At 34.9% G+C, this 14943-nt stretch overlaps 1 protein-coding gene and 1 pseudogene across 2 annotated transcripts in view; one reads left to right on the top strand and one right to left on the bottom strand.

Annotated features, from left to right (window-relative positions):
- SLC15A2 (solute carrier family 15 member 2) overlaps positions 1-14943 on the top strand; it is a 51189-nt gene that overhangs the window by 23881 nt on the left and 12365 nt on the right. For both annotated transcript variants that reach the window (XM_011371418.2, XM_023521452.1), the window contains 12 exons: positions 1688-1770; positions 2235-2321; positions 2495-2584; positions 2677-2721; positions 3782-3814; positions 4665-4753; positions 6104-6185; positions 6739-6873; positions 7759-7923; positions 8074-8120; positions 9532-9642; positions 10277-10373. In XM_011371418.2, the coding sequence (XP_011369720.1) occupies positions 1688-1770; positions 2235-2321; positions 2495-2584; positions 2677-2721; positions 3782-3814; positions 4665-4753; positions 6104-6185; positions 6739-6873; positions 7759-7923; positions 8074-8120; positions 9532-9642; positions 10277-10373 (1064 nt within the window). The remainder of the gene's footprint in view (positions 1-1687; positions 1771-2234; positions 2322-2494; positions 2585-2676; positions 2722-3781; positions 3815-4664; positions 4754-6103; positions 6186-6738; positions 6874-7758; positions 7924-8073; positions 8121-9531; positions 9643-10276; positions 10374-14943) is intronic.
- Positions 5219-5336, bottom strand: LOC111736796 (annotated as a pseudogene).

Genomic DNA, 14943 nt, shown 5'->3' with positions numbered 1-14943 from the left:
CTTTCTAGGATCATTCTTAGTTTCAGGAGCAGTTTATTTCCTATCCAAAATCTTCCTTTTGTCTAGATACCTCTTTATTTGCTTACTTGTCTCCCAGGATTAGCATTCTTTCCCTGAACTATTTTTTCTATCACCAATAAAAAGGCTGTTGTAAGTAAAGGGTACTATTTGGAGGAGCTTTGGGGAAACTGAGAAGATGAATAAAGAAAAAGTGGTAGAGTGAATCTAACTGCAAGGAATAGAGAAATTAGAAAGTGAAGGTAGGATAAAATAAGGTGATTCAGGCATCTCAAGTGTAAGGATGTTGGAAAATTCTACTGGTCACTGAGAAAGGCATCTTTGGGAAATGATCTACTAGAGGGGCACCTTGCTGGCACTAGAAAATCTATGCTCTTAACCACCATAAAGTACCTCATTTACTCATTCTTGCATTATTCTTTGTGCTAGACCCTACTGGGAGGGTCTAGCACATCAAGGAGGAAAGTATATCGAGGAGGGTACCAATATGGAGTCTTCCTACAGATTTTGTTAATCAACTTGAAAAAAATCACACTTGACAATTATACAAGTAATATCAGCTCATTGCTGATTATTTGGGAAGTAAAAGAAAAAATAAAATAAAATTCATTTATAATTGGCTGTGGAGATGAGGTTAAAGAATAAAGGTGTGGGTTATGGGAAAGAGAATATGCTTCAGAGCAGAAACATATAGAATAGAACTGTTTGTAGGAATGATGAACAGTGGTTAGAGCATAGGATACCTAATAGAGAATAATGAAACATAAAGTGGGAAACTGTAGGTTGACATGAGCTCCCTTGTGGGCAGTGGCCACGTCTTTTTAATCTTTATTCCCAGTAGGGTCTAGTACAATGAATAATGCAAGAATGAGTAAATGAGGTACTTTATGGTGATTAAGAGCATAGATTTTTTTAATTAGGCCACAGGTCAAAAGTGATCTAATTTAAAAATCTATGCTCTTAACCACCATAAAAACTGCAGTTTCTGGCAGTTTTTGGCTTTGAGTTGCTTAATTTCTTGAATCTTCAATTTCTCATGTGTATAATGAAGAGAATAGTGCATATTTTGTTAGGTTAAATCAGTCAATATATATAAAATGCTTAAGACTTTACACGTAACAATAAATCTTCAAGAGATAGTGATAATAACCATCAGGACAATACTGAATTTGGGAACTCTTTTATGCCAAGAGTTTGGGCTCATTTGGTAGGTCTTGAAAAGTAGATTTTAATTTGGCATCAGATAAGGGAAAGAAGGGATCAGGGATTGAGAAACTAGTTGTTGGCCATTTTAATAATATAAGGAAGAAGTTGTGAGGTCCTAAATAAGACCATAGCCATGGTAATGGAAAAGAAGAGGCAGACTGAAGAAAGAAGATCAACGAAAGTTGGTAATATATCAGATGTAGAGATGGAGAAAGAAGAGAGATGACTTCTATTTCTGTGATTACAGGAAAGTCTCAACAGAGAGCTCTCTAATAACTGATTGTTTTATTCTTCTCTTGGCTCCCATAATTATTATAACTCCCAAGTCAGGAACTATTAAGTGGGTTTCTGCCCTTTATGAGATCTACCAGTCACTCCTACACTTCAGCAGTCTGTCCTTAGCATTGACATACTGGAGATGCTAAATAAGAAGCTAAGAAACTTGTTTGTATATCAATTGCAGTTGTGTTTGCAATGGGAAGCAAAATGTACAAAAAAACACCTCCAGAAGGAAATGTAGTGACTCAAGTTGTCAAATGTATCTGGGTAAGTCCATGAATTGTTTACCTGCCTTTTTCAAAGGGTAAGAGGTGTTATGCTGAGCATACAGGCCTTCAAACATGGGTATACATTTTTTTCAATGACTTCAGTTCTACATCTGTGCCTTTTGGCAAACTAAGATTAATTAATTAGCCTTCCTCTGTTCCCCTGTTTAACCATTAAGTAAGTAAGTAAGTAAATAAATAAATAAATAAATAAATAACTGGTTTTTTTTAATTGCCAAAAATATTCTGAAATGTAGTTTTATATGTTGCCAACAAAATATAAAGATAGATAAAATTATATCTGAAATATTCTGAAATTTAATGTCCAATTAAATCAAAGGCTTGGAATCAAAATCAAAGGAAGTCACTTAAAGTATGTGTGTTTGAAGGAAAGGATGATAAATTGGAAAAAGGCAGGGGGTGGTTTCTTTTTGTCTCTCCTCCCGTATCTATGTTCTGCTCTAGTTTGCTATTTCCAACCGATTCAAGAACCGTTCTGAGGACATTACAAAGCGACAGCACTGGCTAGACTGGGCAGCTGAAAAATACCCAGTAAGTTGGAACTGCAAAAACATCTTATAGCTCTGTAGCATCTTTCTTAATGTCCAAAATTATTCTCTTCTGCTGCATTTAATCTCTTCTCTTACTGTTCTGGGGTACTTCTACTCCAAGGAAGAAAACCATGTATGACAATTCAGCCAGCTCCTTCTTTCCCTTTCTTGCAGAGGCAGCTCATTATGGATGTGAAAGCACTGACCAGGGTACTATTCCTTTATATCCCATTGCCCATGTTCTGGGCTCTTTTGGAACAGCAGGTAAGAATAGTTATTTTGAAAGCCACTCCTTCTTCCAGCCACTTCCTTCTTACAGAAAAGAGATGTCTCATAATAGCATCTGCCTGACCTAGGGCTCACGATGGACTTTGCAAGCCACCAAGATGAATAGGAATTTGGTGAGTTGAAGAGATTTTTTTCAGAGAAGTCTATTTTCTTTATAATCTATATTAGGAAAAAATTAATTCATTTATGTTTATGTCTGAAAATTGACTTAAGATCATAAGAGAGGTGCCTTTAGCAGGAAAGTACTGAGTAGGCAAAATAAAGAAAGCTAATCTAGAAGTAAAAACCAGAATCTTATGTTTAGAAATCAGGGACATAAGGATGAGAAAGGTTTAAATGTATACAAGGAAGTGTTGAGAGGATAGCAAATGAAGTGATATAGACCTGGGATAGTGATTGTTTTCTTCCATCTGAGCTTGCCCTGGGCATAGCAGGGACAGGTTTAATGGTGCTAGTACACAATTGGCCCCATCTCTCAAGCAAATCACAGCGGAGGACTTGGACATGGGATATTTTGTCCATGGGTATAGAAAGCATGGTAAAGTTGTAAGCATTATTTTCTCTTTTTCCAATCTCCATTCTTTGGCACATAAAGTGCCACCTCTGCTCTCAATTGTGCCATTTCCTAAATCATTGTATTATTTTGCTACCATCTCAGTTGTGAATGAGGTAGGGTAGAATGATGCCAGGGTCTTATTAGCCAGTCTATTTGCAGCCTGCCAAATATAATTTCACCTTTTTCCTTCCTCTGGTTATCGAGGATTTACCATGATTGAACTCTTGTTGAGCATCCTGGAGAACAACTTCGGAAACACTGTGTGTCAGTGGAAATCTTCACCCTAACCATGATGTCTTGTCCTTCACATTATTATCATCCACAACTGCAGTTACTGATGTTAATAAAAACACTCTGACTCTATTTTCTTGGAAGTTAAGGAATGTATAGTACACAGAAAAGAATATTCTGCTTCAGGCCCATCTACCTTCAGCAAACATAGCCTAAAGCCATTCCCAGTCTGTTCCTTCACAAACTCTTGCAAAATGATAGTGGCCCTGAACTAAAGACCTGATGAATTTTAACTTATGCTTCTTATCTGCTAATACCAAGATTGTCGATTTAACCTTTTCCTGTCTTTAGCCATCATCTAAATTTAATTTATTATTATGTTTCAGGGTTTTATTGTGCTTCAGCCTGAACAGATGCAGGTAGGAGACTTCTCTATAGTAATGGGGATTAATTCTTTTCTCCTCTATACTTCTACCAATAGTTTTAGGACTCCAATCATAATTTGATGTTATTTTTCCTTGTATGCTGAGGAGTGCTAAGCATAAGGATTAAAATAATCACCACACAATGCAATATACAAATGATGTATTATTGAATTGTACACTTGAAACCTATACGATTTTATTAACAAATGTCACCCCAATACATTTAATAAAAAGAAAAATAATAAAAAGAAAATATTCTCCTTAAGTTCCATACTTCTCTTTCATATCCTTTGTTAAGTAAGTAGCGCCTGTCCAAGTCCAAGGAGAGTGAGTTTTGAGCTCATAGGAAAAGTATAAGCATTTGATTTTCTCTTCCATGTCAAGGTAGTATCATGGAAATACTGTCAAAGAAAGTGGAAGGCTTTGTTGTATGAGCCACCAAGTCAGAATCTCTGTTTATTGGTGACTCCCAGTTCTTTGTTAACCCCTCGTTCAAGAATTCCCCAATCTTCATTCTCTTCTTTCTTTTTCTGGCAATGACATTTTCCTTTGGGCTGTGGAAATGGAGAAGATGAGAGAAAATGGGAGAGAAGAGCTCTCAGTTGACTGATAGGAAAACAAGTTCAGAGTGAAACTGATTCCCTGGAATATTAGAAAACTGAGATGCTATGCAAGGGAAATAGAGTCTTAGGTGTAAAGGGACTGAGCTGTGGAATCATTCTGTACTTAGTATGATGAAAATGTATTTGAATATGAGGGAGAATGTGCACAAGCCAATGAGAGTACAATAAGAATACATAAGATAAAACGCTTGTAACTAATCCTTTTTACTATGGTATTACAGGTACTAAATCCCCTTCTGGTTCTTATCTTCATCCCACTATTTGACCTTGTCATTTATCGTCTGGTCTCCAAATGTGGAATTAATTTCTCGTAAGTGCTCATTATGCCTATGTTGCTTCATACTGACTCAATCTTTGCCCAGTTTGATAAAGATTCAATGTCAGTCCTTTTCTACTTAGTCATCATTTATTTGGGCTTATATCTCTGCTTTTATTTACTCATGTTAGATTAAATGCCTATTATACTGGAGGATGGGAATTAGAACTAATTAATTCTTATTGTAGGGAGTCTAAATCATTATTGCAGAGTTGTATGATGTTGAAAGGGTAGGTCCAAGCTTCATAGAAAGTCATGAGTATTTGAGAATAGAGTTCTAAACCAACTTCATACTTTGTTCTTGAAAGTTGCCTCTTTTAAGAAGTCCAAAGCCTTTGATGATAACTAATCCCTTTATTTTTTATTTATTTTTACTTTTTTAGGTGAGGCAATCCTTGGTTGACCTCACAGATTGCAAGGACCTTGTCAGCTTACAATCCCTTATTTTTTTATTTTTTATGCCTACAGCACCTGGTCTTCCTAGGTGGTATCCCATCCAAGTAGTAACCAGGCCTGACCCTGCTTAGCTTCCGAGATCAGATGGATCAGGCTTGTTCAGGATAGCACTGTCGTAGACTGATAACTAATCCCTTTAAGTCTTCTATTGTTTCTATGAAACAAGTGGGGACACCTGGTAAGAGAGAGGATAGCATTGTCCCTATTTACTGCTTTTCCTCCATTCAAAATACAAGTGTTATTCTTTATAAAGTTTGACAGAAGAGGGTTTCAAGCTTCTTCTACTTCCTGATTTAATAGCAATTTCTTTTTTAATGATGACCACTTTAACATATTCAAATGGCCTTTTATCATTTACTCATTTGTTGAGCAAATATTAGTGAGTTTAGTCGCAAGTGCCATGCAAATGTAAAAGCACAAATCTTGCCCTCAAGGAATTTATTGTTTAATAAGAGAGAGAGAATGAGTGCAAGGATAATTGTTACACGAAGTGAAACATGTAGAGAAGGAAGAGAGCTCTTCCTGCTCTCAGGGTCAAAAAAGACTTCTGAAGAAGAAAATGAAGTAATAATGTATTGTGCCTGGCATATGGTAAATGTTCAAAAATCTGGCTATAGTATTATTATTCTTGTTATTATGACATAATGGATAGAAAAACCGTCATAAACAAAGGTAGATGTGGGAAAATGTGGTGCATTACAAAGAATGGTTTAATATAACTCAGATAAAGGGAGAAAAAAGAAAGTGTGAAGGGGAGTTCTAGGAAATACTATAAAAAGTCTTCGGGACCAAATCAGAAGAGGTCTTTAATGATAGGCCTTGGGGGTTTAGACTTTATCCCATAGAGTATAATGTTTAGATATAATTTTCTCTCCCTTTTTTCTGCAGATCGCTTCGGAAAATGGCTGTTGGTATGATCCTAGCATGCCTGGCATTTGCATTTATGGCAGTTGTAGAGATAAAAATTCATGTGAGTTCAATAAATCTTAAGCTCCTTGTTTATTCTTCTGATTTCCTGAGATCTAGTACAGTACCTATTTTAGAAGGTGCACAATAAGAATTTGTGATAAATGAGTTGATACAGGGGTAGAGCAACAATGCAAAATGAGGTTCATCTCCCACCTGAGTGATTCAGAATATATTGTCAAGGAATATCCAAATACTATATCCAAGGCAGCTAGCCTTCTCTTTGGAAACATAGGCTTAGATGATACCTTACCAGATACTCAAACAAATACCTTTTGGCAGATAGAATAGACACTACTAGGGAATGATGTATAAGATCACAGCTGAGTCAAAAAGTATGAAGTTTGTTAACTGGCATCTGTGCTTGCTACATTGAGCTGGTGCTTCCCCCTCAAAACTGCCTTCAGAGTTTTTGAAGCCGAATGCTCTTCGGAGGGAGAAAACTGTGTCTTCCTGACTAGATGAGCTAGGATGTCAATGATATAAGTGAAATATGTGTTCTTGTTTTATCCAAAGGGTTATTTGTTGATGATTCTGACATGTATCTTTGTCCTAAGGAAATGGCCCTACCCCAGACAAGTCCCCAAGAGATTTTCCTACAAGTCTTGAATCTGGCAGATGATGAGGTAAAGGTGAGAGTGCTGGGAGATGAAGACAATTCTCTGTTGGCAGTGTCCATCAAATCCTTTCAGGTGAGATACAGACTTTAATGAATTAGAAACACATTTTGGTTACGTACCAAAGCAGCAACATAATTTAGTGGTTAAGAGCATGCATTTGTGGAGTCAAACTGCCCCAGTCCAAATTCTGGTTCTGCCACTCTCAAAATAACTTTGAATAAGTTATTTTATCTCTAAACTTCAGTTTCAGCATCTGTACAATGGCAATAATTTTTATGTCAGAAGCCATTGTAAGGATAAGTATTATATATAAAGGACTTAGCATAGTATTTGGGACATTGTAAGCTTTCAGTAGGTTGTAAAAGTTTGGCTTGCATGTTTTCACTACTATTACTTACCTACTCTGAAATATTTATTTAAAAATATTTTTAATAATAAAGGTAATATACATTTATTATTGAAAGTTGGGGAGTATGTCGGAAGACATAAAAACCACCTATAATTCCATCACCCAGAGACAATCACAGTGATCATTTTTGTATATATGAATAAACAAACTAATTTTTTTAAATGCTCAGACTATGTGTACTGACCTTGATTTTTTTTTAACGTTAATTGCATCATAGGCAAATTTCCCATGACCTTAGATAATCTTCGGTAACATGATTTTAATGGACACATAATATTCCATTCTATGGATATATTATAGTTTGTTTAAAGATTTCCTTATAGGTATTTAAGGTTTATTATTATATATATTCCTATAATGAATATCCTTACTCATAAATATTTATGCATGCCTCTAATTACTCCTTTGATTTATTCCTAAAAATGAGATAACTAGTTTAAAGGATAACGTCAAAAGTATCTGATGTGGTCGTCTGTCCTGGGATGCTCTGAGATTGTGATGTCCGAGAGGGAGTAGAAGGTGAGCGTGATAGATTTTTCATTCTATAGAAAATGCCACACTATTCCAAACTCCATTTGAAGACAAAAAAACAGAATTTCCACTTCCACCTGAAATACCACAATTTGTCTGTCTACACTGAGCATTCTGTGGAGGAGAGGAACTGGTACAGTCTGGTCATTCGAGAAGATGGGAAAAGTATTTCCAGCATAATGGTAAGTTAAAGAACAGCCTAGGTTCCAAATTGTTATGAGTATGATGACTGGCTCATCAATATCTTACCAAGGGTATGACTAATGAAACATTTTATGATTATCGGTTCCCTGTTGTCAGCTATAACTGATTTTTACTTTCCTCTTTTTAAGGTGAAGGATGCAGAAAACATAACAACCAATGGGATGACAGCTGTGAGGTTTGGATGTCAAAGAGATCCCAGGCCACTCTGTTCTCTTGAATCTTGGGTCACTTCTGATCTGTGGGGTTTCAGACGAAGAGGCCTCACATTCTATTAGTCTTGTACAGGGGTTCTCTTTCATAGGGTGTCAGAAGGCATTTTCCAGGACACAGAATGGATAGAATTGCTTTCCCATGTGGTATTCAAAAGTGACCCTATATCTTTGTATGTCCCCTATGCCCTGACGCATATATATCTTCTACTGAATTTTATCCATGTATCTTGTTTTCAGGAAAATAACTCAGTACTTTCCTCTCTGTGATCACCAGAGAGAAATTTAGAAGTGAACAAATAATCCTTCATTGTTGATAGTTGAATATCTCTTATTGTTACGGTGTTTTTAAGTATAGTTTTTATTATAAACTTATAGAAGCATCATGGTGTAATAAATGTAACAAATTTGGTTTTCAATCCAGGAAGGCTGAAGGTCTTGTCAGACAGCCTGGGACAGTTACAGAGATGGAGGTCACCTGCTTTCTGTGGCAAGAATCTGACGTGAAATAGACAGATACACATGCCTATGGTCGTCAAGATTAGGTGGTTTCCATTAAGAATAGATAGGACTTCCCTGGGTCAGAGATCCATAGGATCTTCCAGAAGCGGGTGAAAGAGGAAATTTCTGAATCAGTGCAAGATTATCTAAAGTCCAGGAATCACCATTAAGGATTCTAGAGGATACTGTCCTTATTATCCCATGAGCCAGAGATCAATGCAAAAGCTATCAAAATGGAAATGTACCAAAAACCCACACTGATGACACAGTTTAGGGGCCTAGGTTCAGAAGACTAAACAGATTGTTCTGGAAGGGTCGAAGATTGTATGCAGACTCCAAAACAATGATAATTTATTATGGGCTGGGAGTCTGAGCTTTGCATAATTCAAATCAGACTTCATTTACAAGAGGATAAATATCAGTTTTATATTTACAAGAGGATAAATACTGTATATATTTATATGTATATAATTATTTTTCTCAGTGGAGTATCAATTGGTGAATCCCACCATTATAAAAGGGAAATACATTGAATACACTGAAGCTGGATTAATGAGCAAACTCAGATTGCCATGGATGATTATGACAGTGTTCATCCTAGCTAGAGATTTGGTGAGGGTGTGGCGAATAGAAAGCTAATACTCCAGGAAAGAGAAAATTATGGACAGCTAAGAGTAGTGATTACTTTTTACATTTGAGTTCATTTACCAGTTAATGATATACATCACGTACCTTTCATGTGCCAGCCACTGTTCTAGGCACTGGGGATTTAGTGATTAAAAAAAAAAAGAAGAAGAAAAGAAAAGGCCCCTACCCTTTTATCATGTGTCTGTTTGGGAAGGTTTGTCTGATCTATAATATTGTTTCTATTCTTAGGTTTATTAACACTTTGCATAATGAGGTCAATGTCTCCCTGGGTACAGATATTTCCCTCAGTATTGGTGAAGACTATGGTGTGTCTGCTTACAGAACTGTGGAAAGAGGAGAGTAAGAGCATTACCTTTTGGACATTTTACTTTTAGCAATGATTGTTTTTTAAATGCTTTCTTTGCATATAGGTAGGGGTATATCAAGATAGTAGGTAATTTTGAATATACAGACTCTAGCTCTTTTTCAACCCTTGCCTCCTTCCCTTAGTCTCACCTTTTCCTACATAGATATATTGAGATCATGACTGCTGCAAAGACCAAACTATGTAGTTAACAAGGCCCATCTCTAGGAGATTTGCAAAGTTTGTTATTGGCTCCCATTCTTACACTTTGGTATTTCCTATTGGCACATCACTACTTCAGGCTTATCCTTTTAGGTTCAGGTTATATGCTGTTTCACTAATTCATAAGACTTGGATGGGAAAAATTCATTAAGACTTAGATGAGAAGACTTAGGTCTCGAAGTCCTAAGATGATTTAGTTCTAAAGTTAAAAAAAAAAAAAAAACCAACAGATCAGGGATGGAAAACCTGGCATGAAAATAATTCACTCCTAGGGACTCCTCTCTTCAAGAGAAATGGTGGCTTTGCTGCTTGACACACCATCAGTAGAGAGATAACTCTTTTCCCTGGTAATGGGATTACTTTCCTAAGCTGTGATGTTTATTCTAACCTAAATATCTCCTATTCCAGATACACTGTGGTACATTGTAAAACAGAAGATGATAACTTTTCTCTGAATTTGGGTCTACTAGACTTTGGTGCATCTTATCTGTTTGTTATTACTAATGTAAGTAGTTCATGGTTGTCCCTACTCTCTCCTTCCATATATCTGTATCTGTAACTGTATCTATCCTGGAATCCATTGAAGACTTTATGGCAAGACAGGATCACATATTTATTTGTAGGGTAAGATGATAGAGTCTATAATGACTTTAGAAAGCCTACTGTGGTTTTCATAGGGGACATTAAAAGAGAAAACATTGGCAGCAGGCACAGGGCCTGGGGGACTGGGAGATATACTTTATCTTGAATCATTACTATGAGTGACATAGTCTGCTTCAGTCTCATTATGGCTCTAAGAAAACAAAGAGTATGTCTTTCCGACTGGCTCCACAGGCAAGTTACCTAGCTTGCCTAAAAATTTACCTGCTAGCATATCACAGTCTGAAATACCAATACTGATAGCAAATGTCAATCTCTACATAAAGTTTGGGTGATCAGTTAACTGTGATCCATCAAAAGCAATTGTCTCAGCAATTACGGCAAGGTAACTCTGAATTTTAATTTTGATGTCAGCATTTTTAAATTTAATTTAATTTTTTATTAAATTTATTGGGGTGACATTGTTTAATAAATAAATTGCTCAATAACACATCATCTATATATTGCATTGAATATTTACTACCCAAAGTCAAATCTCCTTCTGTCACCATATATATATTTGACTCCCTTTACATTTATCTACCTCCCACCACCACCTTTCTCTCTGGTAACCACTAAACTATTGTCTGTGTCCATGAGTTTTTGTTTGTTTATCTTGGTCATTTGTTGCTATCAGTTTTATATCTCACATATTAATGAAATCATATGGTTCTCAACTTTTTCTGTCTGACTTATTTTTCTTAGCATGATTATCTCAAAATCCATTCATGTTGTTGAAAATAGAGATATTTCGTCTTTTCTTATGACTGAGTAATATTCCATTGTATATGTGTACCACATCTTTTTTATCCAGTCATCTATCGAAGGACACTTCAATTGTTTCCATGTCCTGGCCACCATGAATAGTGCTGCTATGAACACTGGGGTACATATATCTTTACAGATAAATGTCTTCAAATATTTGGGGTAGATACCCAGAAGAAGAATCACTGGGTCACATGGTAATTCTATCTTTAATTTTTTGAGGAATCTCCATTACTGTTTTCTGTAGAGGCTGTAACAATTACATTCCCATCAGCAGTATATAAGGGTTCCTTTTTTCCCACAACCTCTCCAACACTTATTATTACCTGTCTTGTTGATAATAGCCATTCTTAAAGGTATGAGGTGGTATCTCATTGTGGTTTTGATTTGCATTCCCCTAATAGCTAGGAAATTGAACATCTTTTCATGTTTATTGGCCATTTGTATGTCTTCTCAGGAGAAGTGTCTATTCAGGTCCTCTGCCTATTTTTTAATCGAATTGTTTGTTTTTTTGTTGTTGTTGTTGATGAGTTATATGAGTTCTTTGTATATGTTAGATATTAGCCCCTTACGAGAGGCATTGTTTGCAAATATCTTCTATTCAGTTGGTTGCCTCTTTGTTTTGTTGATGGTTTCTTTTGCTGTGCAGAAGCTTTTTAGCTTGATATAGTCGTATTCATTTATTTTTGCTTTTACTTCTTTTGCCTTTGAGGCCAAATTTATAAAATCCTCTCAAAAACCAAAGTCCATGAGTTTAGTATCTATGTTTTCTTCTATGCAATTTATTGTTTCAGGTCTTATATTTAGGTCTTTGATCCATTTCGAGTTAATTTTAATGTATGGTGACAGATAGCAGTCTAGTTTCATTCTTTTGCATGTGGCTTTCCAATTTTCCTAGCACTATTTATTGAAGAGGTTTTCTTTTCTCCATTGTCTATTTTTAGCTCCTCTGTCAAAAATTATTTGCCCATGTTTATGTGGGTTTATTTCTGGACTCTCAATTTTGTTCCATTGGTCTGTGTGTGTTTTCTGCCAATACCATGCAGTTTTGTAGTATAATTTGAGGTCAGGCAGTGTGATACCTCTAGCCTTGTTCTTTTTCTTTTTTCTAAGGATTGCTTTGGCTATTCAGGATCTTTTATGATTCCATACAAATCTGATGATTTTTTTTTGTTCTATTTCTTTAAAAAATTGCTATTGAGATTTTGAAGGGGATTACATTAAATCTATATATTGTTTTGGGTAATATGACCATTTGAATTATGTTGATTCTTCTAATCCATGAACACAAAATATCTTTTCATTTCTTTGTGTCTTCTTATTTTCTTTTAATAATGTTTGGTAGTTTTCAGTGCATATGTCCTCTACATCCTTTGTTAAGTTTATTCCTAGGTATTTTATTCTTTTTGTTGCAGTTGCAAAATAAATTGTTTTTTAATTTCTTTTTCTGAAATTTCATTGTTAGTATATAGGAATACAATGGATTTTTGTATGTTGGTTTTGTATCTTGCCACTTTACTGTACTTGTTTATTGTTTAAAACAGTTTTTTGGTGGACTCTTTAGGGTTTCCTTTTTTTTTTTAATCTTTATATTTTTATTTTTTTCAATTGTAGTTGACATACAATATATTAGTTTCAGGTGTACAACAGTGATCAGACATTTATATAACTTATGAAGTGATCACCCCAATAAATCCTGCACTCATCTGACACCATATATAGTTATTACAGTACTAGTGACTATATTCCTTATGCTATATTCTACATCCCCATGACTATTTTGTAACAACCAATTTATACCTCTTAATCTCTTCCCTCTTTCACCTATTCCACCTCCTATTTAGGGTTTTCTATATAGAGAATCATGTCTTCTTCAAAAAGTGACAATTGACTTCTTCATTCCCAGTTTGGATGCCTTTTATTTTTTTCTCTTGCCTGACCGCTCTAGCTAGGACTTCCAATACTATATTGAAACAGAATGGCAAGAGTGGGCATTCTTGTCTTGTTCCTGATCTTAAAGGAAAGGTTTCAGTTTTTCACCATTAAGTATATTAGCTGAGGGTTTGTTGTATATTGCCTTTATTATGTTGAGGTATTTTCCTTTTATACCCATTTTAATAAGTGTTTTAATTATAGATGGATGCTGTATCTTGTCAAATGGAGTTTTTTGGCATCTATTGATATGATTGTATGATTTTTTACTTTATTTTGTTTTTATGGTGTATCATATTAATCAATTTGCATATGCTGAACTATATTTGCCCATGGAATGAACCCCACTTGATTGCAATGTATAATCTTTTTAATGTATTGTATTCTATTTGCTAGAATTTTGTTTAGAATTTTAACATCTGTATTCATTAGAGATATTTGGTATGTATGTCCTTTTTTTGTGTGTTAATCTTACCAAGAAGTATTGCCCTTCTTCAGTTTTTCAGAAGTATTTGAGAAGGACAGGTATTAAAACATCTTTTAATGTTTGGTAGAATTCATTAGTGAAGCCATCTGTTCCTGGACCTTTACTTTTGGGGAGGTTTTTGATGATTGTTTCAATTTCCTTACTGTTATAAGTCTATTTAGATTTTTCAGTACTTTGTGATTTAGTCTAGGAAGGTTGTATATTTCTAAGAACTTGTTCATTTCTTCTAAATTATTGAATTTGGTGGCATATAATCTTTCATAGTATTCTTGTATGATCCTTTGTATTTGTGTAGCATCTGTTAAAACTTTTCTTTCATTCCGATTTTATTTATTTGTGTCTTTTCTCTCTTTTTTTTTTTTTTTTTTTAGTAGTCTGGCCAGGGGGTTGTCAATTTTATTGATTGTTTTAAAGAACCTGCTCTTTGTTGCATTAATTTTTCTATTGCCTTTTTGTTCTCAATTTCATTTAATTCTGCTCAAATTTTTATTATTTCTTTCCTTCTGCTGACTTTGGGCTTTATTTGTTATTCTATTTCTAGTTCTTTAAGATGTAGTGTTAGGTCATTTATTTGGGATTTTTCTTGTTTCCTGAGATAGGCTTGTAATGATATAAACTTTTATTACCACTTTTGCTGTATCCTAGAAGTTTCGATATGTTGTATTTTTGTTCTCATTTGTTTTTTTTGGTATCTCTTGATTGCTCCTTTTATTTCTTTTTTGACCTATTCATTGTTTAATAGCATGTTGTTTAATCTCCACATATTTGTGGATTTTCCTACTCTTTTTGCAGTTGATCTCCAATTTCAAAGCATTGTGGTTGGAAAATATGCTTGACATGATGTCAATCTTTTTTAATTTGTTGAGGCTGGTTTTGTGTCCCATCATATGCTTTATACTTGAGAATGTTTTATGTGCACTAAAGAAGAATATATAATCTGGTGTTTTGGGATGAAAAGCTCTGTAAATGTTGATTATGTCCAATTGGTCTAATGTGGCATTTAAGGCTGATGTTTTCTTATTCTTTTTCTGTTTGGATAATCTATCTATAGCTGTCAAAGGAATATTTAGGTCCTCTACTCTAATCGTGTTTTTGTCAGTTTCTCTCTTTAGTTCTGTTAGTAGTTGCTTTATATATTTTGTCACTCCCTGATTAGGAGCATATATATTGATAAGTGTTATGTCTTCTGGCTGTATTGCCCCCTTTATTATTATAAAATGTCTATCCTTGTTTCTTGTTACCTTTTTTATCT

Source organism: Pteropus vampyrus, unplaced genomic scaffold (assembly GCF_000151845.1).
Source record: "Pteropus vampyrus isolate Shadow unplaced genomic scaffold, Pvam_2.0 Scaffold1, whole genome shotgun sequence".
Lineage (NCBI taxonomy): Eukaryota > Metazoa > Chordata > Mammalia > Chiroptera > Pteropodidae > Pteropus > Pteropus vampyrus.
The sequence above is the reverse complement of the archived record's forward strand: the minus strand, read 5'-3'. Positions and strand labels throughout refer to the sequence as shown.